Source organism: Artemia franciscana, chromosome 15 (assembly GCF_032884065.1).
Source record: "Artemia franciscana chromosome 15, ASM3288406v1, whole genome shotgun sequence".
In the NCBI taxonomy this organism is placed as follows: domain Eukaryota; kingdom Metazoa; phylum Arthropoda; class Branchiopoda; order Anostraca; family Artemiidae; genus Artemia; species Artemia franciscana.
Window position 1 is genome coordinate 41360280 of NC_088877.1, and position 24830 is coordinate 41385109.

At 35.2% G+C, this 24830-nt stretch overlaps 2 protein-coding genes across 2 annotated transcripts in view; both read left to right on the forward strand.

Moving 5' to 3' along the window:
* Positions 1-2506: 2506 nt before the first annotated feature.
* On the forward strand, positions 2507-3955 carry LOC136036634 (glycogen [starch] synthase-like). The gene has a single exon (XM_065718934.1). It carries the CDS (start codon positions 2508-2510, stop codon positions 3807-3809), a length of 1302 nt encoding a protein of 433 aa, XP_065575006.1. The 5' UTR covers position 2507; the 3' UTR covers positions 3810-3955.
* An 11608-nt stretch (positions 3956-15563) lies between these two features.
* LOC136036481 (DAP3-binding cell death enhancer 1-like) overlaps positions 15564-24830 on the forward strand; it is a 28732-nt gene continuing 19465 nt past the window's right edge. The window contains exons 1-2 of the mRNA XM_065718740.1: positions 15564-15672; positions 22285-22499. Coding sequence (XP_065574812.1) covers positions 15639-15672; positions 22285-22499 — 249 coding nt within the window. The 5' untranslated portion in view covers positions 15564-15638. The remainder of the gene's footprint in view (positions 15673-22284; positions 22500-24830) is intronic.

Consider the following 24830-nt stretch of genomic DNA (forward strand, 5'->3'; position numbering starts at 1 on the left):
AGGAAACCCTCCTTATATAAATGATAAATTTCTGTTCGTTATAAGTTTTAATGTTTTTCAGTACTTTCAGTTGAAAAAAAATGCGATTTATATTTAATCATGTTTAAATTCAACTTTTAAAAGCCACTTTACAATATTCAAAACAATCCTTATAATGTTTAGACCTTAAAACAAAGAATATCCTAGATTTTAGGACGAAGAAAGATAGATACGTACAAAGGCACGTTTGAGTGGGGGGGGGGGGGTAAACATGCACTTATTTTTTAATAATTTAAACAAAAAGTGCCTTGAAATTCAAAAAAAAAATGGCTTGTTAGGGCCCTTGCCCCTAGGTTCCACTTCATTCATACCTTAAAGTAACGATTGAAGATTCGATTGTCGGAAAGGGTGGCCCCAACCTTGTTTGCAGTGATTTCTGTTTGATTGGTTTGTCGAGTTCAGATCTATTGTAATTTCCACTGGTTTTAGTTTGGATTTGTCTCTTTACGCCACATAAAGTCTCAAAGAACCCATGGACAACCAACCCGTGGGCAAATTGTTTCAGTACCACAGGGAGCTATAAAAGCTGCCACTTTACTCAAATGAAATCCCGTTTGATAACCTGGAATTTTGAAAAAAAATTATAGGAGATCCGCACTACAAGTCTCTAATACAAATAACCCGTGGGCAAATTGTTTCAGTACCACAGGGGCTATCAAAGCTACCACTTTACCCAATTAACATCCCGTTTGATAACTTGGAATTTTGAAAAAAATAATAGGAGATCTGCACTACAACCTAATAAAAGGCAAGTTTAAAATAAGAAAACATTACAATTTCTTATTAATTCTCAAGTAAAGCGTTATATACAGACAGCAAGAATAACACTTCCCCCTGTATTTGCAAGGATATTGATTAAAGCAAGAACCACCACTAGGAACTGCCAAAGCTGTCTAATTAAAAAAAAAACGATATTAGTTTTATGTTGATTTTGAAAGTTTTTCTAGTAGGTAAATTGATGTAAATTTCATATTAATCTCGATCTCTATCTAATTTCATTTAGTTCTCAAATTTCATCTCTATCTCGGGACCAAGACGTGAACAACATTATACAGTTTTTTGGAAATTATGGCAAGACCGCCCAAAAAATTCCAAATAGTTATAAACAATTTAAAAAAAAGCTTATCATGGACGAGGTGATTTTTTAAGCTACCGCATAGCCTTAATGACGCTTCTATATTGCATAAAATTCTTCAATATAATGATTTGCAATTATATTTTACTTTTAATTTAGTGATTATAAATGCAGCTTACATAAAAGAGAACGAAAATATGAACAGGAAATGGGGTGAAGGCTTAAATGGGGATAGAATATTCCCCCAGGATGTTTTTTTTTACTTTAATTTTAATCCAGCCTTTTAACTGATTTCGCTTATTTCAATTTCTTATCAGACAGATCCAACTAGTGCTAAAGAGAGAGCAGGTCTTCCGCAGCTGGGATAGAGCGATGTCGTAAAAAGATTTAAGGGAAATCGGAACTTTCTGAGAGGGTGTAAGGAGGGAAACTTTCAATGAATTAGAATAGCTGAGGAGGACGTAACTGTATTGACCTCAGGTGGCTTGGTGCTGCAGTAAATAGTTAATGGTGGTATTAAGATTAGAAAAATTCACACTGACGTTCAAATTGTTTCACATTAAAATTATTTAAAAAAAATAGTAATATATTAAAGGCTTAGAATGAGTCAACATTTTAATAGCAACACTGATAAGACAATCGATTTTTTTTAGGTCCGTCATATTTGGTTAAGATCAGGGGCGTATTGGGGGGGGGGGGAGCAAAAAGGGTCCATATCTAGACTGTTAAGGGGCATGGGATATAAAATATTTTTCTCTAAATTATTAGAAAAAGGACTGCCTCCCCCCCTAAACGACGCAGCGGGTTGAGAGAAGCCCGGTTTAAAATGGAGGTGAAATGAAAGTGGAAATACATCAAAGAAACAATGTTTCCCTTTTTTTCGAAATATACAATCTAATGCCCTTTTATCAATGGAAGTTCTATATTTTTTAAGACTCATTTTCTCATATTTTCTGTAAGTAACTATTTATAAACCGGATCTTCCAATTTCCCATTGGATTCTAAAATAACAAAAATTACAACTCTTCAGTATGCAAAAGACTCTAGATTGATCTCCTCTTTTCTTTCTCCTCTGGATTAAACATTTTTGAAAAGGTTATTTATATATATAAAAAAAACAGCGAAACCCTCAGAAAAGAGTCACAAAACAAACGAAGTGCATATTTGATGATCAGTAAAAAACTGAAATATCTTCGAGATAAATTTCATGGCACAAGTAGAATATTTTAATCAGAACTATAATTTTTTTTTTTAGTTTCAGTGTAAGCGTTTCTTTATTAATTAAAAAATATCCTTACATATTCTTCTTTTTGTTCCAATTTCAGTAATTTCTTATTAACTAAATCAGTAGTTAATGTGTACATTTTATGTTATTTTTTATTTTGCAGGTGCCATGATTCAATGCGACATGGATCTCGTCGTCCCAGCTCAGAATCAGGCGAAAACAGAACACATCAAATATCAGGAGAGTTGCCACTATCCTTCTAATGTAGAATCTCATGGTGTGACCTTTGACTGTGTGTATTCACACAGAATATACACAGTCATCCGCTCCAATACTGGTCTTTCCTTTGAAACGATGGGAAACCAATATGTCCTTCTTAGCCCTTATAAAGGGAAGTCTTCTAGAGAAGAAATAGATGAGTTTGAATTTTCTCCAGGTCCTCTTCACGATGCTGTTTGCAGTATTCGTGACTCAGGACTTCAAGTTCACACTGGAAGTTGGCTCGTCGAGGGAAATCCTTTTGTTGTATTATTTGATACCGCTTCCATATCACATAAAATCGATTACTATAAGCAAAAACTTTTTGAAAAAACCAAAATTGGTATTCCAGACTCTGATGAAGAATCAAATGATTCAGTTTTATTTGGCTTCATGGTAGCACAGTTTATTGCTGAATTTAGTTATTTCCAAAGTGTATTTAGAGCTGATTCTTCAAAAATAGTGTGCCACTTTCATGACTGGTTATCAGGAGTGGGTCTTATTATGCTGCGGCTATGGAAAATAAAAGTAGCAACAGTATTTACTGCACATGCAACACTTCTAGGGCACTACTTATGCCCCGGCAGAGCAGAATTTTTAAAAAACCTGAGCATTCTATTTAATGCTGAAATAGAAGCTGAAAAACGGCAGATATATCACAAGTACTGTTTGGAAAGAGCTGCAACGCAAATGGCACACGTTTTTACAACTGCATCGAATAAAGCAGCAATGGAAGCTGATTGTTTGTTAAAGCGAAAGCCAGATATAATAACACCAAACAATCTGGAGATCAAAAGATTCAGTGGACGACATGAATTTCAAAACCTTCATGCAATTAATAAAGGAAAAATTCTTGATTTCGTCCATGGCGATTTTTTTGGGGATCTTGATTTTGATGTAACTGAGAACCTCTATTTTCTTATTGCCGGAAAATCTGAATTTGGCAAGAAAGGAACTGATATTGAAAGTTTGACGAGACTTATTGCTCTAAGATACTATAAAAGAGCAAGACTCCTTGCTCTTCGTGCAGTTTATTTAGAGACTATAACTGACAGCGAAAAAGGCTTTCAACATGTAAAACAACCACGTCCTTTCTCTGAACCTCAACCTCCTGGACATGAAACTCCTACATTTCTTCACAGTCAAGATGAGATTGACAATGAAAAGGAGCTAGAAGAACTTGAGCACAGAGCAAGTAAAATTAACTTGTAAAGTAAAACTCGTATTGCAGAAGTTATTTGCATAGAAATATGTGCTCAACAAAACAAAATCCTTGCTCTTCATGTCCAATGTTTGTTTTAGTTGCTTAATAATACTTATTTGATGTTTTGTATAGCATGTAAAAAATAAAATTTTGATGTTTTACGACGAGTTTCGTTCATCCTTTGGTTTGCAACAATATTTCAATGCAACAAAGAAAAGTTAATACTGATTGGGAAGATGTAAATAAAACATCTCTGGATAAAGGAAATAAACCATTTAAACGAGAAAGGTTATTTATTCATGAACGCTTTAGAGATAAAAAGTATCCTCATCTTTTCGTTCAGCCATATTAAGTCTTACAACTCCTGAACTTGTTAATTGGCAAAAGGATAAAGGAACCAAGAAAAACATACAATATATAGACCAATCAGAAATTGCAGTACCGATTTTCCGATAAATGTTGCTCTGATTGATGTCAAGAAAAAAAAACCTTTTTTTAAAAGCTTCTGATCTCTAATTTCTTAATTAGTAAACGCACATATTTTTCTTAGATGCCACCAAAGTTTTATATAAGGGGGTGAAACTAAATTAAGGAGGGATAAAAGGGTGCAGAACAGTGTACTTCCAGAAAAAGCATTCTCCTACAAAAATCCTTAAAAATAATTGTGTGGCCAAGTTCTGACCTAACCTGATCAATTTACTTTCCGTCTACCTTTTGCTTGCTAGTTTCCAACCATATAAAAATTTCATACGTATAGTAAGGTTAATTTACAAAACATTAGGAAGGGCAGGATACATTTCCAAAATCTACGACTACCACTGCTACTAACCATTCACTGCAACAATATGCCATCTGAGGTCAACACAGCTCCATACGCTCTTCCTCCACTTCCAACCAATTCAAAGCATCCCTCATTGCATCCTCACAAAAAGTTCAAATTTTTCTAAAGTCTTTCATGACCAAATTTTCATGTTCAAATTTTTCATGACCTCCTCCTGTCCGATATAGGCATGACCTGCTTTTTGTTTGGCCCTAGATGGCTGGCCGAAAAGAACAACTCTTTTGGAATCTGCCATCCTTCATTCGCAAACCATGTCTAGTCAGCTCAACCTTTTTCTCCTTATAGCCCTAAAAACTCAGGTAGAATAACATTATGCTTGTACAACTCACCGTTTGTAACACGGTCAGTCAGACGGGTAGCCAAGGGGATTCGCAGACAATTCCTCCTCTGGAAAACATCTAAAAAATCTCCTCCGTCTTTTAAACCATTTTGACCTTTTAGAGGCATGTTTGACTACTGTCATTACTTTAGCTTCTAATTGTCTAATCTTTCGTTTGTAGACTTTTCTTCCTATTTTTTCAAAAATTTTTCAACTAAGACAAAGAAGAGTCTCTGGGATTCGGCTATTTTACTTTTAACTTATTCACTGCATCCACCACCTTTACAACTAATAAATTAAAAAAAATCCACAAACAAAGTTTCTCAAAAAAGAATAAAGAGTTATACTAAACACGATAGGAGCAAAAATAACTTCTACTTTCCAAGTGTAAAACTCCGAAAATAACTCTAAGGAAATGAATTTAACCAAAAACGAGAAGATATGACAGTAAATAATCAAATCAGAACTAAGCACCCTTGTGTCTACTAAAAATCAAAATATAATTTGCACTTTTTTGTAAGGTACCATGGAATTTTCACCCTAATACCCATAGTCCTAGTAATATTAGTAGTACTAACGTGCATGAATTGCCTTTTGGTCAATTGGACATCTCCATCCTCATTCCCTGAAAGTTCCAACTTGACCCCCTAAGCCATTCTTTAGATGCACCGTTGTGACTATCTTAATAAACGCAGTGCGTTTTGATTTGGCTCAACACTCCCCACAAATTTCCATAAGGGTTGCACCTTATTACCCTTATTCTGTTTGGACATCTAGAATCAAACATGTACTTCGTTCCTAGCAACATATCCTGTATCTGAACAATATTCAAATTGCAGAACTTAGAACCCTTGCCCCAAGAGCTGTTTGTGGGAGAGGGCGGTCTTTTCATATCCAGAGGGATAATTACTGGATATTTCAACTATTTTAAGCTACTTGCCTGTCTCAAAATTTTCCTCAAAAGTCTTTGAAGATATCAAGGGACTACTACTAACAACTCACCACAGCACCAAGTCACCCGAGGCCAATACAGTTACGCACGCTCCTCCTCCGTCCCAATCTATTCAAAACCTCCCTCTTTACACCTTCCCAGGAACTATAATTTCCTTTAAATCTTTTTTTATGACAGCCTCCCCCCCAGACTAGCATGACCTGCTTTCCGCTTAGTCTTAGACACTTTGATAAGGAGATGCAATTGGTTGAACTGGCGACAATGTTGGAGGTACATTTCTAAGACGAAAAGATGGATTTATCGGTGTTAGAAGAGTTTGACCGCCTTGTACGGCTTTAGGGTAACCAGGTGGCTTTGGTAGTAATCCAGGTCCACTTGACGGCAAGATTTCTGCCTTGTATATTTGAAGGTAGTGCAGCCAGAGGTAGTATTGAGTGAGTTACTGGAAGACCTTTGGTGTTTAGACGAGGATATCCTACTAGTAGAAGAGGTTGCACTGTCTGAAATCTGGTGCCAGGAGTAATAAATGAATTCCTCAGAGGTGGAGCAAACTTAATGTCTGATTATTTTTCATTTCATAACGGACGTCACCCCTGCATGGAAAGTTTTTCAGGATCAACCCCTCACTACAGCGGAATGTTTCTACCCCAGAAAATTCCCCAACGGAGAATTATTCCCCGTGATGCTTTTTTATATTGATTTTAACAAGCACTCACACCCATTTTTTACCCCCCCCCCCCCCCCCCACTGCGTAAAATTTCCTCTGGAAAGCTAACACCCATAAGATTTCCTCCAAACATAAAATTCTGATATATATATATATATATATATATATATATATATATATATATATATATATATATATATATATATATATATATATATATATATATATATATAAAACCCCTTGTGTTGGGCTGTTGCCTCAGAATTATTTGTCTTTATTGTTTGGTAAATGACGACTTATACTTATTGACGACATGGCTGCCTGTCCATGGATTATTCTTTATGGTTGATCGTGTATGGCTATGCTGTTTGACCTATGTGATTGTATGGACGAGTAGGGTTAAGGCCTCATTCAGCACCCTCAGTAGGGTTCTGATCTGTATTAATCACTTAATGTAGGAAAACAGTCTTCCTTTTCTCCTTCTGTCCCCCTTTTTTTTCTTTTTTTTTCATTTGCTTGTGCTGTTGGGCGTGACTCTGTAAGCTTAGCCAGAGTCGATCCAGCTTTAAATGGGTACCTGGAGAAATCTGGGGAAGGTAAACAGGAAGAGTGTGCGAAAGCACAGGATGGTTGGCCCCCAACCCCCATTGCACTTCCTGGCTGAAGGGCCAAGAAACGGAGATCAGCACCGCCGGTAGGGACTGTAAAGTCTAATGCCGTATCCTTTACCTTTTTTTACCTTATATATATATATATATATATATATATATATATATATATATATATATATATATATATATATATATATATATATATATATATATATATATATATATATATATATATATATATATATATATATATATGTGTGTGTGTGTGTGTGTGTGTAATTTCATATATATTTTTTTTTTAGGTCAAATGAACTGACATTTCAATTTGACAGTGATTTAAAGATAATATACTAAATAAGCTTCTGGAAGAATGGTCAAAATGCTATATATAAGTGAATGAAAATTGAATAGCAGAATAAATATACAATAGAGACAAGCTTTATTGTAGAGACATAAGAGACATAGACACTCAGTTCTCTTTTTTTATTCTTTCGACTCTTTTATTTAAAACCTTTACTTGAATGATTTCTAGGTGTATAATGGAAAACATAGCATCCAATGTGCATTCAGAAACTGGATGCACAACACACTCTTCAATATTCTCTACAAACTTTAATTTGATACCCTTTACTGTTGCTGTTTTATTTTGAACACTATTTTGACAGTCTGGATCTGCTTAGTATCTTTATATTTAGCTCTTCACGCCCCTCAAAATTTCCTGAAGTTTCGGAACATTACCAGTTCTTGAGATATTGCAGACAAGAAATTTTGAAAACCTGGATACTCACGATATCTTTTGATTCACTTCAGTACCCCAGTCAACACTTTTTTAAACTTTCAACTAAACAACCTTAGCTATTCCCAAGATATTGTAGCTTTGCCCATTGACAACCAGGGTGCACTTAGTGGGCTTGAGTTCAACATCCCCCTTAACATTCTCTGAATATTTTGACTTAATATTCTTCCCGAACAGCTCTTGAAATATTGAAGATATGGCATTTCGACACCTTGGATGAATATAGTTTGGCTACCGCCCCCTTCTCTCTCGTCAAACCGTGGAAGTTCGAAATCTTATTGTATCATATACGCTCATTGAAAACTATATGTATTTTGAACAGTGTGCTTTAGTTTTTCAAAACATTGGTGACAAATAAAAATAAATCACATAATTATCAAAATAACAGGACAGAACTAATGAAAATAAACTTAATATTTTAATTATAAGGATAATAATTCCTGTAAATTTCAGCAATTTAAGAATGTGTTTACCTGTATTTTATCTTTATTTTACAATCTTATAAATCTAAAAATAATATTTATAATGCACTTTGTTTTCAGTAAAGCGAAAATTAGAGAAATGGCTTTAAGTATTTTCAAACAGTTCGTGGTAACGAACTGTAAGTAAGGAGCGATCTGGCTCAATAGTAACGAAAACTTTAAAACACAGAATTTTGATACCAATAGATATACCAAAATAATTGGCTTCTGATTCTAATATATAAGATTCATTAAGATTACTATTACCCATCAAAGGCTACGACACCCCTAAGAAAACACCCCCCTAGAAGTCAAAGAATCTTAATAAGAATCACACCATCAGATTCAGCGTAACAGGGAACTCAACTGCAAGGATTTCAAGCTCATGTTTGCAAAAACATGAACTTCGTTTTTATTTGCCAGAAGAAAGATCACGAATGTGTTTGTATTTGCTTTTCCGAATTTTTCGCTTTTTTCTCATGGGTGATTGTATCAACCCATCAGTTACAAAATATTGGGAGAAGGCTCATTCGAAGTAAAATTAAAAGTTCTACTGCCATTTTTAAGTGTCCAAAAATATTGGAAGGAAACTACACCCCCTCCCACACCCCGTATTTTCCCAGAATCGTCTGATCAAAATTCTGAGATAACCATGCTGTTCAGCATAGTTTAAAGGCCCAATAACTTTAAAATCTTTGGAGATAACATGACCTTCAGATTAAAATTGCAGATAACATATGGAGATAGCATAGCAAGGGTGGAAATAGGTCTTTCAGATACTAAATAAAAAAAACAAGTTTTTCTTTAAATGAAAGTAAGCGGCAACATTAAAACTTGAAACGAACAGAAATTACTCCGTATATGAAAGGGGCTTTTCCTCCTCAACGCCTCGCTCTTTACGCTAAAGTTTGACTCTTTCTCTTAACTCCACTTTTTATACAGTAAGAAACTTTAGCGTAAAGAGCGGGACATTGAGGAGGAAAAGCCCCTTTCATATGCAGAGAAATTTCTGTTCGTTTTAAGTTTTAATGTTGCTCCTTACTTTCATTTAAAAAAACTTGTTTTTTTTTATTTAATTTCTGTACGTTTTTGAATTAATCCATGTTTCTTGATCTTGGCTCTCTGCACATAGATAATTAAAACGAAATTTGCATATTAATTAATTGCAATTAATCGGAAGATTTTGAGAAAAAAGGAGCTAGGTAGGAGGCCTAGTTTCCCTCTAGTTTTTTGGGAGGGGGCCTAGGTGCCCTCTCGCGACATTCTAGGACCACTCATTCGATACGATCACCCCTGGGAAAAAAACAAACAAACAAAAAAACAAATAAACACACATCCGTGATCTGTCTTCTGGCAAAATATACAAAATTCCACATTTTTGTAGATAGGAGCTTGAAACTTCTACAATAAGGTTCTCTGATACGCTGAATATGATGGTGTGATTTTCGTTAAGATTGTATGACTTTTAGGGGTGTTACCCCTATTTTCTAAAATGAGGCAACTTTTCTAAGGCTCGTAACTTTGAAGAGTCAAGACTGATCTTGATGAAACTTATATATTTAAAATCAGCATTAAAATGCAATTCTTTTGTTGTAACTATTGGTATCAAAATTCCATTTTTAGAGTTTCGGTTACTATTGAGCCGGGTCACTCCTTACTACAGTTCGTTACCACGAACTGTTTGATAATATTTACCTATTAATTATGTGTAGTAGGTTATATGTTCTTGGGAAGTATGCATACATATTTTTAGGTGCGGAAGACGAATTTTCTGCTGGGGGGTTTTCCCACGAGAAGAATTTTACTTGTGGAGGGAAGTTTTTATGGGGTAAAATTTTCAGGGGGGAATTTTACGCTGAGAGAATTCGCTACAATCCTATACGAAATTATTCTTATGTCTTGCGTTCTCTTTGCCGACTCAGTTTTATGCGTGGAAATGTTAAGGGTAATTATCCAGGGTAAGTTTTCACCAGTATGGAATTGCTTAGAAGATATTTCCGTGGGGAAGAGTGATTTTTCCGTGTAGTTGGTGCCGGATTTCCTGGTATTATTTAAAAACGATCGGAAATTAAATAAAAAAACTCGTTTTTGCCAATAAGGAGCAACATGAAAACTTAAAACGAACAGAAATTATTATGTGTATGAGAGGGGTTTTTCCCACCTCCACAACTCGCTCTTTATGCTAAAGATGGAAATTTGTTCCAATTCCTTAAGAACGACTCATGAAACACAAGGTTTGTTTAGTTAAAATAAGAAGAAGCTTGTTTAAAAGTACTCAAAACTTTAGCGTGAAGAGCCTGGTGTTGAGGCTGGTGTTTTACCACCGTCATGTACGCTATAATTTATGTTTGTTTTAAGTTTTAGTGTTTCCCCTTACTTGCAGTTGAAAAAACTTTTTTTTTTATCTGTTACGGTTAGGGAAGGGGGAAAAAGAAAAGTAAGTAAACATCTGTTTGTTATTATCGTTCATTTTTTTAAGTTTGACTTAAACATTCAATTTAATTTTTACTCTTTTTAAGATTTATGTTTTTATTTATATCACTATCTGTTACCTTTATGATCGGTTATTGTAATTTCTGTTTGTTTTGGGTTTCATTTATTCATTAATAGTAAATTCCGGTCATTTTGGGTTTGAGGTATCATAGGACTTTATTAATGCAATGTCTTTAGATTAATTTGGCTCTTTATTTTCCATTGGAAAACTTCTTTTTAAGGAAAGGTTTTTTTTAGTTAATGTCCTCTCGTTTTTATTATCAAAGTTAAATTATTGGTTAATGTAATAAATATCTTTAAATTCTTTTTACCTCTTCGGTCTTAATAATTAAAATATCGAAGCATAGTTTATTAGTTCTAATTAGCGTCTTTTGATTCATTTCAATATCCCCCTCAAATTTTCCCTGAAAATTTCTATCTAAAACTATTAGACATCCTTGAGATATTTCAGATACGCCCTATTGAGAAATAAGATGCACATATTGTCTTTTAATCGAGTGCAGCATTCACCTGAACATGTTCTGAAAGATTTAACTCAATCCCTTTAATTGTTCCAGAGATGTATCACCTATTTTGGAAGTGAATATGCCATAATGTCATTATGATTGGAAGGCATTGTGCCATTTCTGTATTATTTTTTTTTTCAGGAAAGCCAAAAAACAGAAAGTTTGTCGGCTGTGATCACTTTGAAGGATGAGGTTAATGGATACAAATTATTCTAAACCAATTTTTTGTTCTCCTTTCAGAGGTACAAATTAAATTCAAGTGTTTCAAGTGAATTCAAGATTATTTAATTTTATGGCGCATGTCTCCTTTTTCCTTGACAAAAAAGGAGACAAATGCCATGTCTCAATGTTGTTGTTCTATAAGATGATCCTCTTCTGTCTTTTTGAATTGGCATTCTTTTCAAGGCTCCATGTCCTTCCAAGATTTTAGATAGACACATACACTACTGAAACATTTTAGATATAAACGTGGACTACTGAAAATGGATTTCAGTGAGTGGACCGACAGAATCATGGAAATACGAAGACAGGCGAAACAGAACACTACCGTTTACTAACAAGCACGAGATTAAGTGCCTTAATCCTTCAGATGGTTGAGTGTTGTTGCTGGCGTCACGTTCCCCTCAAAGTTACGTTTGTCGTTATATGGTATATAATTTTAGAGTTCTAAGGGGCTTTGATGGACTTGTCAGTTTATTTGGATTTGAACGACGCCTCACTCGTCACATGTTGAACAGATTTGCGTAACTATTTACCACCGAAAAGAAAACCGTATTTTAACTGAAAACCGGTTGTTCAAAACGATTGTAACTGAAGAGCATTTTGGTCTCCGAAGAAATATTTGATAATTTTGTTCAGTGATCTTGGGCAAATTCTACATCATACAGCTTTTTATGGGCTATATTATCCAGTTTATTTATTAAGAATGTAATAGAACGTACTCTGTTCGTCAGGTTGCTGTGTGTTCTAGTTATAAAAGCGACTGATGCTCCTTATACAATGTAAATTGAGGCAAAGTGTTTGTATTTTCCTTAATTTCCCCTAAATTTTGTAAAAGGTATACAATGCCGCTTTAAGCACACAACAGATATAGCTTGTGCAGTTTTAGTAAATTTTATTATTAGTGCCCTTGAATCTGGTAAAAAACCTGCTGGTATTTTTCTTTATGTAAAAAGACATTCAAAAGTTTAACTCATCGTATTCTTCTGGGTAAGCTTTCCCATGTAGATGTAAGATGTAAGCTTTAACATGGTTTGAATCTTGAATTCATGAAAGGAAAATTTCATTTGATCCGGATCTTCTACCGTCTTTTAATGTTGATTTTGGTTTGCCACAACGTTCTGTCCTTAGGCCGACAATATTCTTAATCTACGTCAATGATCTTTATAATGTGTTTTCTAATAAAGTTCCTAGCGTTTCTTGCAATCTGTGTTGCAGCAATAAAGTTCATCCCTCGATTGCTAATGAGACTAATAATAATGGAATTCTAGTGGCTTTTGCTGATGATAGTAACGTCGCCTTCACGGAGCAGACAGAGTTGGCATTGAGAGCAAAACTTAGAATTACTATGGAAAACATATACTTGTAGTTTGACTCCAACTTGATTGTTCTGAATGGATTGAAATCTCACTTTCGGACATTTTCGAGGACGAAACAGATATATCCATCGTTTACTGTACTTTAGACATCTAATTGACCATTATGTCGACCCGGAAAGACATGTGAGATTTCTTGGTGTTTTACTGAATGAAAATCTGTCTTTCACGAAGTACATTGAGATGATCAGAACGAAACTTTCGCGAAATCTGGGCATCATTCGTAAATTAAAACGCACATTTCCGGGATTAATTTTACGTACACTGTATTTTTCTCTGATTTAATAATATCTGACTTACTGTAACGCTATTTGGATGTCAACATTTCCTTCTCTGATGCACCACATTAAAGGAACCCAACAGAAAGCTCCTAGAATCATTAAATGACGGAATTTAGACTTTCAACATGACCTCCTAACTACAGACGCTTTGTATACTACGTCTTGTGCAACCTTTATTTTTAAGTCTCTCCATGGTGAGTTGCTTACGTGCTTTGAATCTTTTTCACAATATTTTGTGCAAGATAAAAACTCGTATACGCTTCGAAATAGAAACTACATGCAAATTCTGCAAACAAAAATAGTCATGTTTGGTTTTAATCCTTCTGTCACGTGTCCTAAAGCATGGAACGCACTCATGATGAGATCCAAGGCTGTCACTCCTTTCGTACTTTTAAAACTCAGCTCAAGAATTTTTTTACGTTAAAATATAAACAGGTATAAAAGTATAAAATATAAAATATGATATTGATTAGTTTAAATTTGATTTATTTTTTATTATTAGAATTATTTTGTGTTGCGGAGCAACACTACTGCTTTCGGAGTTTTTTTTGTTTTGTTTTTTTTTCTCACCGTGATCAGCGACCTGTTGCTCCGAAGTGGTAAAAGTTAAAAATTTGAGATTTTTCAGAGGGAAGGGAAACGTGAAACAGAGTAAAAAAGTTCCAGAGAAGTTCCTAAAATTTCTAACAGTTTTCCATAAAAAAAAATAAAACGGTTTTTTTCTTAGAAACTGTGCGTTTGATGTTTGGCGGAAATAAACAAGTTTATTTCCTTCGGAAATAAACTTGTTAGAAATACAGTTATGCTGAACTCATGTAGAACTTTCATTTGTCTCTTCGAGAACCGGAGCACAAAATTCCGTAGCTCTTACAGATTTCCCGGAAATAATTCCGGAAAAGTCCATCTCGTTCCGATTTTTTTTGGAATTTTCTCAAATTTTAGAATTTGATGTTTCTTATATTTTTTATCGAGTAATGCTATGAAAAGTATGCAAGAAGAAGTGAAGTGTTCTATATACCAAGTTGCTTCGTTCTCTAAGAAATAATTTCCGAAGTTTCGACGTTCTAGAGGTAACTTCTGTTCTGGACCAGCTAGAATTTTTTTTCCAACGCGGTTCGACAGGTCTCGATCTCCTAACAACTGGAGCTTACAATAGTTTCTCCGAAATAAAATTCCTTCTTTGGGTTTTTCTATTTGGAAGTTTTGTCATGCCCTCAGGGCAATTTAAATTTTTTGGCGAATTTGGTTTGTTTTATATTTTCCTAGTTTAGACCATCAAAAGTTAAGCAGAAAACTATAAGACATTATTTCCGTATCTCTTTCAGATTTCCCGGAAATAGCAACTGTGTCCCGTAGGGCACAGTTGCACGTGTTGCTCCGCAACTGTGCCCTAAGGAACAGGGCACAGTTGCTGCAACACTTCCCGTTGCACAGGCAACGGAGGTCTTGTTATTACTATTATTATTGTAATTATTCTTATTGAAATTATTATTATATGAGCTTGGATGGTAGCTGTTTTTGCCCTCGGCACTAGATGGGTGTCAAGGGAACGATGGGTCACAAATGCGGGGATCGATCAAGGATTGGTGTCTTCTCTTATGACATTTTTTGTATTATTGCACTAATTTCTTGAAGTAAATTCTTTTGTTTATTTGTTTTAAATTTTTGGTGTTATTCAGCCTTCATATTACGGGTCTTAGAGCTTCATGGAGGCCATTGGTATAGTGTTCTTGAAAATATTCGGTGCAATAATAAAAGGAACTGAATGCATGGATATATTTAGTTTTCGAAAACTATAGTAAGTTGTTGGCTTAATCCTGATAAAAAATTATTTGGGTCCTTTTTTTGACCTACGAATGTGCTGCCTATTAGTTAAAAAAAAAACCTATAAGTACTTGGCTAGAACTACATCCAGTCAAATGTACAAAAAAATCTTAAAAAATTTTTTTGACTAATTTTCTATATATCAAGTTGCTAGTGACTAGTGACCCTTGGTGAAATGCTCTTGCTGGGTGCAATCAACCGAAGGTCGAAATAGTTTTGGTTGCAATGGCCTGTGGGGCTGACCAAGGATTCAAATGACTTCTAGATGGATTTGTCAGGCCGGAGTCTTTCAGTCTCTAAAAAGCTCTTACACAGATGCAGGTTTTGTTATATTGGCTTTTATTGTAGTTGTTTTGTTTTTTTCAGGTTCATGTCGATTTTCGGCATTTTTCCGTTGATTTTTTTTCAGGCTCATGGCTACATTTTGCGTGTAATTTTGTTTATGCATTATATTTAATAGCAGAAGATTCAACTTAGGAAAATCGAGGAAAATGCTGAGGGCGATTGGAAAGCTATTTAAAAAAGGTGTGGTTGAATGGATAATTTTATTTTGTCTTTTAAGGAAAGTTTACTTTCATAGTTAAGTTATCCATTAATTGTGTACTACCGTTAAGTATATCTTGGAATTCAAATCTAGATATAAGAATATTTTTCCACACAGTGTAGCCTTGGCTGCTGTCTCTAATGAGAAGTTTTTGCTTAAAAGCTAAATAGGCTAAGCTGCTCAGCCTATTTTAGATAGTATTGCTTACCAAAAAAATGTAAAGCCATTCAATTCACAATCCAGCACCCTTTCTGAACTTAATATTTATTACCATAACAACTAGCTTAATCACTATAGCCTAAATGGGATATCCACCATATGACTAATATGGGGATAAACTTCATTTTTGATGTAAAGAAAGGTAAAATTTTAGTTAATTGACTTCTTGCTATCTCAGAAAGGGTTTAGGTTAGGAAAATGATACTTTCAAGGATGAATCTAGAGACTAAAGTGTGTCCCAGGAAGGTATTTTGAAGCAACTACCTCCACTCCTTCTACCTCCAGAGGGTCCTGACCTTTGATGATCTTTAAAAATATGTGTGTTATAAAAGTGAAACCTTGCAAAATAGATCTTCTACTTAATTGAAGTACAACAAAATTGTTTTCAGCTTCATAACTTTGCTCAATTCCATTTTATAAGGTTGATCTGTCATGTAGGCAAATTTCAGGGCCCTCTTGAGAGTGAAGGATTAGATGTGGGTACTTTAAAATACCTCCCCAGGGTATACTTTAGCCTGTAGACCCATCCCTGAAAGTTTCATTTTCCTAACCTAAACCCTTTCCAAGATAGCAAGAAGTCAATTAACTAGAATTTTACTCAAAGAAATGTTATATTTAAATTCAACATATAATTCTTGGTATATATTTGCAAATTGAGGGGCTGGGGGTATATACTCTGTAAACATATAGGTTATAAGAAATTCATGAATTTCTTAGAAAAACTAAAAATGCAAGGATAGAAGCAAAGTTAAAGGTTCTTTCCCTGCAAAGTGTGTTAACTATGATCATTTTGCATTTAATAGAGTAAGAATTGTTTTCTTAACATGTTTCCTTATGTCCAGGTGGGCTCCTTGGCTTAAATACTGGTTGGTTAATATGAAGACTTGTATAGGCCTATGTATAGACAATCAAATTTACCATCTGGCAATATCCCCTATAAGTTGGCTTAAGCTTAATCATTCAACACCCCCACCACCCTGCCATTGACATTGAATATTTAAAATGAACAAAAGCTAAGAGCTCTTATGGCACTTGTGACAAGGTTGGAAGAGCCAAGAGCTCATAATGTGTAAGCTCTAGCAAAAAGTCTAAGAATCAATAGACTGATTTTAAAGGAAAATGAGAGGCTGGTCAGGATTTAAAATAAGAGCTATGAGACACAAGGTCCTTCAAAATATCAAAATTCATCAAGGTCTGATCACCCACTTGTAAGCTAAAAATACCTCATTTTTCCAAATTGTGGCTCTCCCTTCAAACCCCCAGATAGTTGAATTGGTAAAAAACAATTTTATGAAGTTGATTTGTGCATGTACCTGACATGCCTACCAATTTTCATTGTCCGAGCATGTTCAGAAGCACCAAACTTGCCAAAGCACTGGACCCCCTAACTCCTCCAAAGAGAGTGGATCCAGTCTAGTTACATCAATCATATATCTAAAACTTTTGCTTATTCTACTTACCAAGTTTCATCCTGATCTCTCCACTCTAAGCATTTTCCAAGATTTCTAGTTTCTCCCTCCAACTCCCCCAATGTCACCAGATCTAGTCAGGATTTAAAATAAGAGCTCGAAGACATGAGTCCTTCTAAATATCAAATTTAATTAAGACCTGGTCACCTGTTCTTAAGTTAAAAATACATCAATTTTTCTAATTTTTCATAATTAAACACACTCCCAACTCCCCCAAAGAGATCAGATCCATTCTAATTATGTCAATCATGTATCTAGAACTTGTGCTTATTCTTCCCATCAAGTTTCATCCCAATCTCTCCACTCTAAGCATTTCCAAGATTTCTCTTTCCCCCCTCCAATCCCCTATGTCCCTGGATCTAATTCGAATTGAAAATGGAGCATCTGAGACATAAGATCTTTCTATATATCAAGTTTCATTAAGATCCTATCACCCATTCATAAGATAAAGATTCCTCAATTTTCATGTTTTCCAGGATTTCCAGTTTCCCCCTCCAACTGTCCCAGTTTCACGAGATCTGGTTTGGATTTAAAATGAGAGTTCTGAAGCACAAGATCCTTCTAAATGTCAAATTGCATTAAGGTCTGATCACCCATTTGTTAGTTACAAATGCCTCATTTTTTTGATTTTTTCCAAATTACCCCCCCCCCCCTCTTCCAACTCCACAAAAGAGGGCAGATCCAGTCTGGTTATGTCAGTCATGTATCTTGGACTTGTGCTTATTCTTCCCTCCAAGTTTCATCCTGAATTCTCCACTCTAAGTCTTTTCCAAGATTTCCAGCCCCCCCTCAACTCCTCCCAATTACGCTGGATTGGATTGGGATTTGAATAAGAGATCTGAGTTATGAGGTTCTTCTAAATATGAAATTTCATTAAGATCCAATCACTCCTTTGTAAGTTAAAAATACCATATTTTTTCTAATTTTTCAAATTTAACCTTCCCCCCAATTCCCCCAAAGAGAGCAGATCCATTCTGGTTATGTCAATCATGCATCTAAGACTTGTGCTTATTTTTCCCACCAAGTTTCATCCTGATCTCTCTACTCTAAGTGTTTTTCAAGATTTTAGGTTTCTTCCTCCAACTTCCCCTCCCCCAATGTCACCAGACCCAGTTGGGATTTAAAACAAGAGCTCTGATACACAATATCCTTCTAAATATTAAATATAACTAAGATCAGGTCACCTGTTTGTAAGTTGAAAATGCTTCATTTTTTCCAATTTTTCCAAATTAACCATCCCCCACTCCCCCCCCCAGATGGTTGAATCAGGGAAACAACTATTTCTAATTTAACCTGGTCTGGTCCTTGATATGCCTGCCAAATTTCATTGTCCTAGCTTATCTGGAAGTGCCTAAGCTAGCAAAACCAGGATTAACTGACAGACCGACATAATTTGTGATTGCCATATGTCACTTGGTAAATACCAAGTGCCATAAAAACAGGTTGTATTGATTTGAGAAATGCCAAATTATCCTAAAAGTTCTTTTTTTCACCGGGTTTGAAGGAATAAGGTAATATAGACTTGACCTATGGAACTCCAACAAGGACACTAAATTTTGGAAGAAGAATGCTGCTATACTTGTACTTGTACTTGTTTCAGGACACAAGCTCTTCAGCTCTCCCTGGCGCTATGATCTGGCAGACGGTTGAGTGCCAAGCCGCTCGGTCGTGTGTGTGTGGTGCACATATTTCAAGCCACTGCTTGTCCCATCTTGGCTGTGTCGTCAGAAACCACCAATCAGCTCTAGGTCCGCCTTGAGTGTGTTAAGCCAGGTCTTGACTTGTCCACCTCGCTTCTTCTTCCAGTGTGCGAGGGGTTTGCAGTATAGCGCCTTTTTAGTGAGGGTGTCATCTGACCTCCGACAAACATGGCCAAACCAAGTTAGGCGGCGTTTTTTTATTAGGGCTTCAATGTCATGCTTCTGGTGGCATCGTCTACGAATTTCGACGTTGCTAATTCTGTCTCGGAGGGAGACACCGAGGATTTGTCTCAGGCAGGAGTGGTCGAATACTTCGAGAGCATGAACATCCGCTGCTTTCAGGGGCCATGTCTTGCATCCGTAAAGGAGTACGGAGCGGACGGTTGCTTCAAAGATCTGGATTTTTGTTTTTAGTAGGACGTCTCTTTGTCTCCACATGCTGCTATATTATTTCTTGGTATAAAAATTGAAATTTTTGTGGTGATCAGTTTGGAAATTTCAGGCCATGCAGACACATCAATTAAATTTTCAGGACCAAGTAGCCTATACCTCCATTAAGGCAAGTCATTAGGAAAATTTTGGTTGTATTTTTGTATAAATACAACAAGAACTCTTTTTAAGAAACCTTAATCTGTCTTTATTTAGGCTAAAAGACAGACAGCTAAAACAAAATATTTCTGCCTTCAATGATGCTTTTAATAAAATGGTGGTTTTAAATATGTATATATTCAAGGATGTCTACAGGATGACTTTAGCCCATAGAAAAAAAATAATGCTAGTTTTCAATTCACATAAACAATAATGGCCCTCCCTGACTATAAAACTTGCATTAAAAATTGATTCCACAAACCTGCTGCTGAATCTTCTAGGGAAGCCAAGCCTTCTGGAGTCTATTTTTGTCTTCTTTTGGCTTCACAACAATTTCCAATCTGCATGTGATGATGGGTCAAGAATAAGTCTTGCTACAATCTCTGTGATCTGCTTGCAGATATTATTGTTTCTTATGAAATCAAAAATGCTTTATATAAATGTCTTTCAGTGTTAGCTGGTAGGCTTCAGAGTCACAAAATGCTGATGTAAGGCTAGAGGTTTACCTCACTGAAGATTCTCCCAATGTTGATAACTTTTTGCTGGATGCATTGACATTCAAAAATCAAGTGGCTCCAGGATTCTGGTATATAGGTGCAAAGGCTGCAGTGTGGATCAGCTTTTTATGTCAAGTAAACTCCACTTTTCTCAGGATCAACAAGTTGCTTTTGATTCTATAATAAAGAACGTTTTCTGTCCTTGATGGAAATAAGGATGGAATGATCATTTTTTTTTAAGGAACTCTTCTTCTGAGTATGTCTCTGAAGGTCTAGGCCTTCAAATTGGGGTTGATTTAAGGTTTTGACTGAATATTTCAATTTCGTCCACAATTTATATTTGTAATCCAACATTTTAATTCTTAAGCAGAAAATATGAAAAAACTTGGCAAATATTCATAATTTTAACCAATGATAAAACTATGTCAATTAAAAAAAAAATCTGTTTTTCCAAAAAAATAGAATCACATTAAAATCTAAGATGAGCTGAAAAAAGGCCATATGATAGCCAAATTTAAGGTATACATTCCCTCTAAAATAAGTGGTTTTGAATCAAGCATGCAACTATAACTTGCATCAAAAGGACAAGGTACTTTTATCATTGAATCCATTAGTAAATATATCCATTTGCCAAGCCAAAATTATGATGTTATTGAATTGTTTAAGCATAAGCACACAGTTTAATAATTAGAGAGGAGAGTCAAAACGTTTCTCTAAGAGGTTTGAGGGGAGGGTCAAAACCTAGTAAAAGTATATTTCAAGGCCTAAGTAAACCTGAGTGTTTTATTTAGAAGTATTTATGCCTGTGTAGTACTTCATTAATTTTTTGGCAATTTTTTCCATCTCTTTATTCTAATGTATTATTTTATTCATTAAGCTTTATTCTACTTTTATAGCTACACAACAAAAAATTTGATATGCACCATGAAATATCTTTGTGGAATCTAATAAGGATGGATTCTGCCCCCTTAGAAATTCCTCCTATAAAGAGGTATATACCTTACACCCCTGCTGCAGAGTTTGAGTGGATACACTTTTTCTAGCAATGGCTATATAACTATTCTGTACATTATACACATGTGTAGAAAGCAGATTAACTTTTTTTTAATCAGTCATTTTTCTTATTTATGAGATTCTATTTTGTTGTTATCACTCTTTTATTTTCCCTTATTGTCTCAGTACCTCCTTTTTGCCATCTCAACCTCCACATCATATTCATGGCTTTCTTGGCTGCAATTTATTCATTGACTGGGGATTTTGACTGAAGATATAAGTTCAGCATGTTCATTTGTTCAACCTGTCCAATTATAGCTTGTTCAAATTGGTAAATGTTTACCTCAGCTTACATTCAATTGTTGGGTTCATTTTTACACATCAATGTTTGCATGTAGGCAATAACTTTACAAGCCTCATTCAATGCACAAAAAAGGTGTATAGTTAGCTGGCAGCAAGTGCACAGGTTTAAAAAAGTTCAGGATAACAAGATTTTTATGATATGTCTAATCATTTCTTATTTTCATTGCCTAATTTTTGTATTTTTTAAATTAAAATCTTACACATGAAATGTCAACCCCTTTGATATAACATTTTGCATATCAGAAAAAGAGAGAGATATATGCACCTATAAAGGATATTTAGTAGACAGTAAAGTATATTAAAATCGATAAATAGTTAACAAATAATAAAAAATTATGTCTTGAATAAGTCAACAATAACTTCTGGGCCTGACCACCACAAAGAAGGAAAATCCAGAAGGACATTTCCTATCATCCCCTTGAATTTCGACTCCTGACCTGTTCCCTGATGCTTGTAGCCTACCATTGAAATTCTGCAATTCTCAAACTTGTAATTCTGTAAATACTATTTTAGGTATTTGAAAATACCAAAAATTGTATTTCCAAATGAAAACAGACATACGCACACACAAAAAAGGAATCTCAGTATCTTTGGAGTGAGCAATTTACCTCCCACCTACCCCATTGACACCTCTATTCTTAGCTAATTTTATCTAAGAAGCAACTTTTCCTCATCGTTGAAGTTATTGGCTGACTTACATTTGGAAAAACAGTTAATAAGATGGTTTGTTAGTTTCTTAAATATAACTAGACAGTAATTTATAGGTCCTCGTTTGAATGGTGGTATTGGCATCCTTGAATCTAAAGCACAAGATGAAGAAACAGAGCTGGTCAAACCAGTTGGAGGACTTGTGAACTGTATCAGTCAAAACAGTAACAGGCTAGGAGACGAAGACAAACATGAGGAAAGCCATAACAGAAAGTCTTCAACAAAGAAGACATGTAAAGATATGCTCTCCTTTACAGATATAATTGGCTGGGTATGTATACATTTCAACTAAACTCACTTGGGAGGGCAGGGGAGACCTTCCATAGCAACATTCAAAACACAATGGTATATAAAATGCAAACTTTTGCAATATTCAATATTGTTCTGATGCTTTTCTGGCAAAAGTCTTTTATTCTAAAATCTTTGCTCTGATCTGCACTTTATTTTTTTTTTAGTGAAAGTGGTGGTACATATCCCAAGTTTTAGAAGAGAAGTGGTATCATATAGCATTTCAAAAAGAGGATATAAACTCTGAAACAAGTATGCTATTAAGCCCAATTGGAGAATTTGGTTTATATTTATGTTTCCATAAAATTCCTTAAGGAATGGATACCTGCTCTGGCAGTTCCTGGGTAAACTTCTCTTTTTTCCTTCCTTTTTTGATATGTACCTGGGATATATCACAGACAAAAAAAAAAAAAAAAAAAAACAAATGATTGAAGCAAACATGAGTAGAAACAATTTCCATGGTAATGCAAATCTAACATTTTGTGCAACACCTTAGCCTTAGAAGTACACACAGAAACACAAAAAAAGAAATGGGGTGGGGATTCAAGATTATGTCCTAGGGAGTGGGTGGGTCTGAAATGCCCCACACTTCATTATTGTTTCATAGTTTTTCTAGGAGGGTAGTAATTTTTGGGCCCATCTTAGAAGGTTGTTTCCACCTGTATCTCCCTTCATCCCCTAATGGAAGGGTATGATCATAGGAACTAATCCCTACTATTTACTATAAGTAAAAAAAAACAACAATAAAATAGCATAAAGAACCTAGATATATAATCATAAAGTTCATAGGTAGTAAAAAAAGGTGTGGTACAAGCAGGCATTTATATTTTCGATGTTATTGCTAAATTTTGCCATTCCCACTCAGATACAGGTCTTTTATATGTCACTTTTGTTTTATTTTCTTGACCTGCTGGAGTAGACTTAGGAGGGGGGTAGGTTAGATTATACTCATAATACTCTTTGAGGAGGACAGGTATTAATGCTCTAAATGATTTGACTATGCGTCTTCTAGCATGAGCTGGATGGAAAAATGTATACTCCTTTGTCTCATCTTCTGGCTGTTCATTTCTATTGATAAGAGAACATAGAGTGAAGCACCCTTTTTTAGTTTATAGATTTAGTTTTCTTTAATATTTAGTTTTGGAAAATGAGGTGCGTCTGATTGAAAGGAGATTAGCTAGGATGGTTGACAACCCTATGTTTGCCTACCCGATGCTTCCAATTAGAGCTGTAAATTGAGAAATGTCAGTTTTCAAGGTTGAAAAGCAAAAACGCTAATTCTAACTTCTTTTAAATTCAGTTCACACTTGGTTTTCTGTATTTTACCCCCCCCCCCCCCTCCTGCACATGACTTATCCGCTTTAGTTGTCCCATTGACCATATTGCTATGATACTTTTTTTTCTTTTTTTGATTTTTTATTTAATTTCTGATCTGATCTTTTTCCCATAGCACCTTATCCTTTTAATATATTCGTCTTGGTTCTCATAAGCTTCTTTTCTGTAACTCTTCGTCAACTTTTTTTATAAAGCAAAGGCACTTGAATTTGCTTTTTAATAGAACATAAGTTTTTTTATGTTTACATTTATGTGTTTCTTCTTGATATAACCAAATGTGTTAATCTCTAGAAAAAACATATCTATAATAGGAAATAATAGGCTGCGTATTTTTGATAAATAACTTACTTCAAAGGTTCTTTTTCTAATTTTTTCACTTTTAAAAATTAATAGGGTATATAGAAGTTTCTGACCTTCCAAAGAGATTAAACTATTTAACTATTTCTCTTTGTCTATAGCTTAATTTTAGATAAATTCTTCCTTGTACATTTCCTGGCTGAGTGGTTGGCGCGCTGACATGGGAATTCTGTGTCCAAGGGGCACAGGTTCAATCCAGTTGTGACCAGTTATTTAGTTTGGGATGGGGGTTAGTGGCGTGACTCTGTAAGCTCAGCCAGAGTCGACCCAGCTCTAAATGGGTACCTGGAGAAATCTGGGGAATGTAAGCAGGAAGGGTGTGTGAAAGCACAGGATAGTTGGCCCCCAACCCCCCATTGCACTTCCTGGGTAAAGGGCCATGAAACGGAGATCAGCACCGCCGGTTTGGACCTTAAGGGTCTAGTGCCGTCTTACTTACTTACTTACTTACATCTTGCTTTAAGCTTTTGCTTGCTTCAGATTTTAAGATCTTGCTTGCATAAGGTTTCGCCTTGGGGGTTCTGGTGTTTCCCCCGAAAATTTCTTTGTGTCTCTTCTATAGTTGCCAGTGATTTATCATTTTCAAGTTATTTCCTTTAACCCTTATCCTACCCTGCTATGA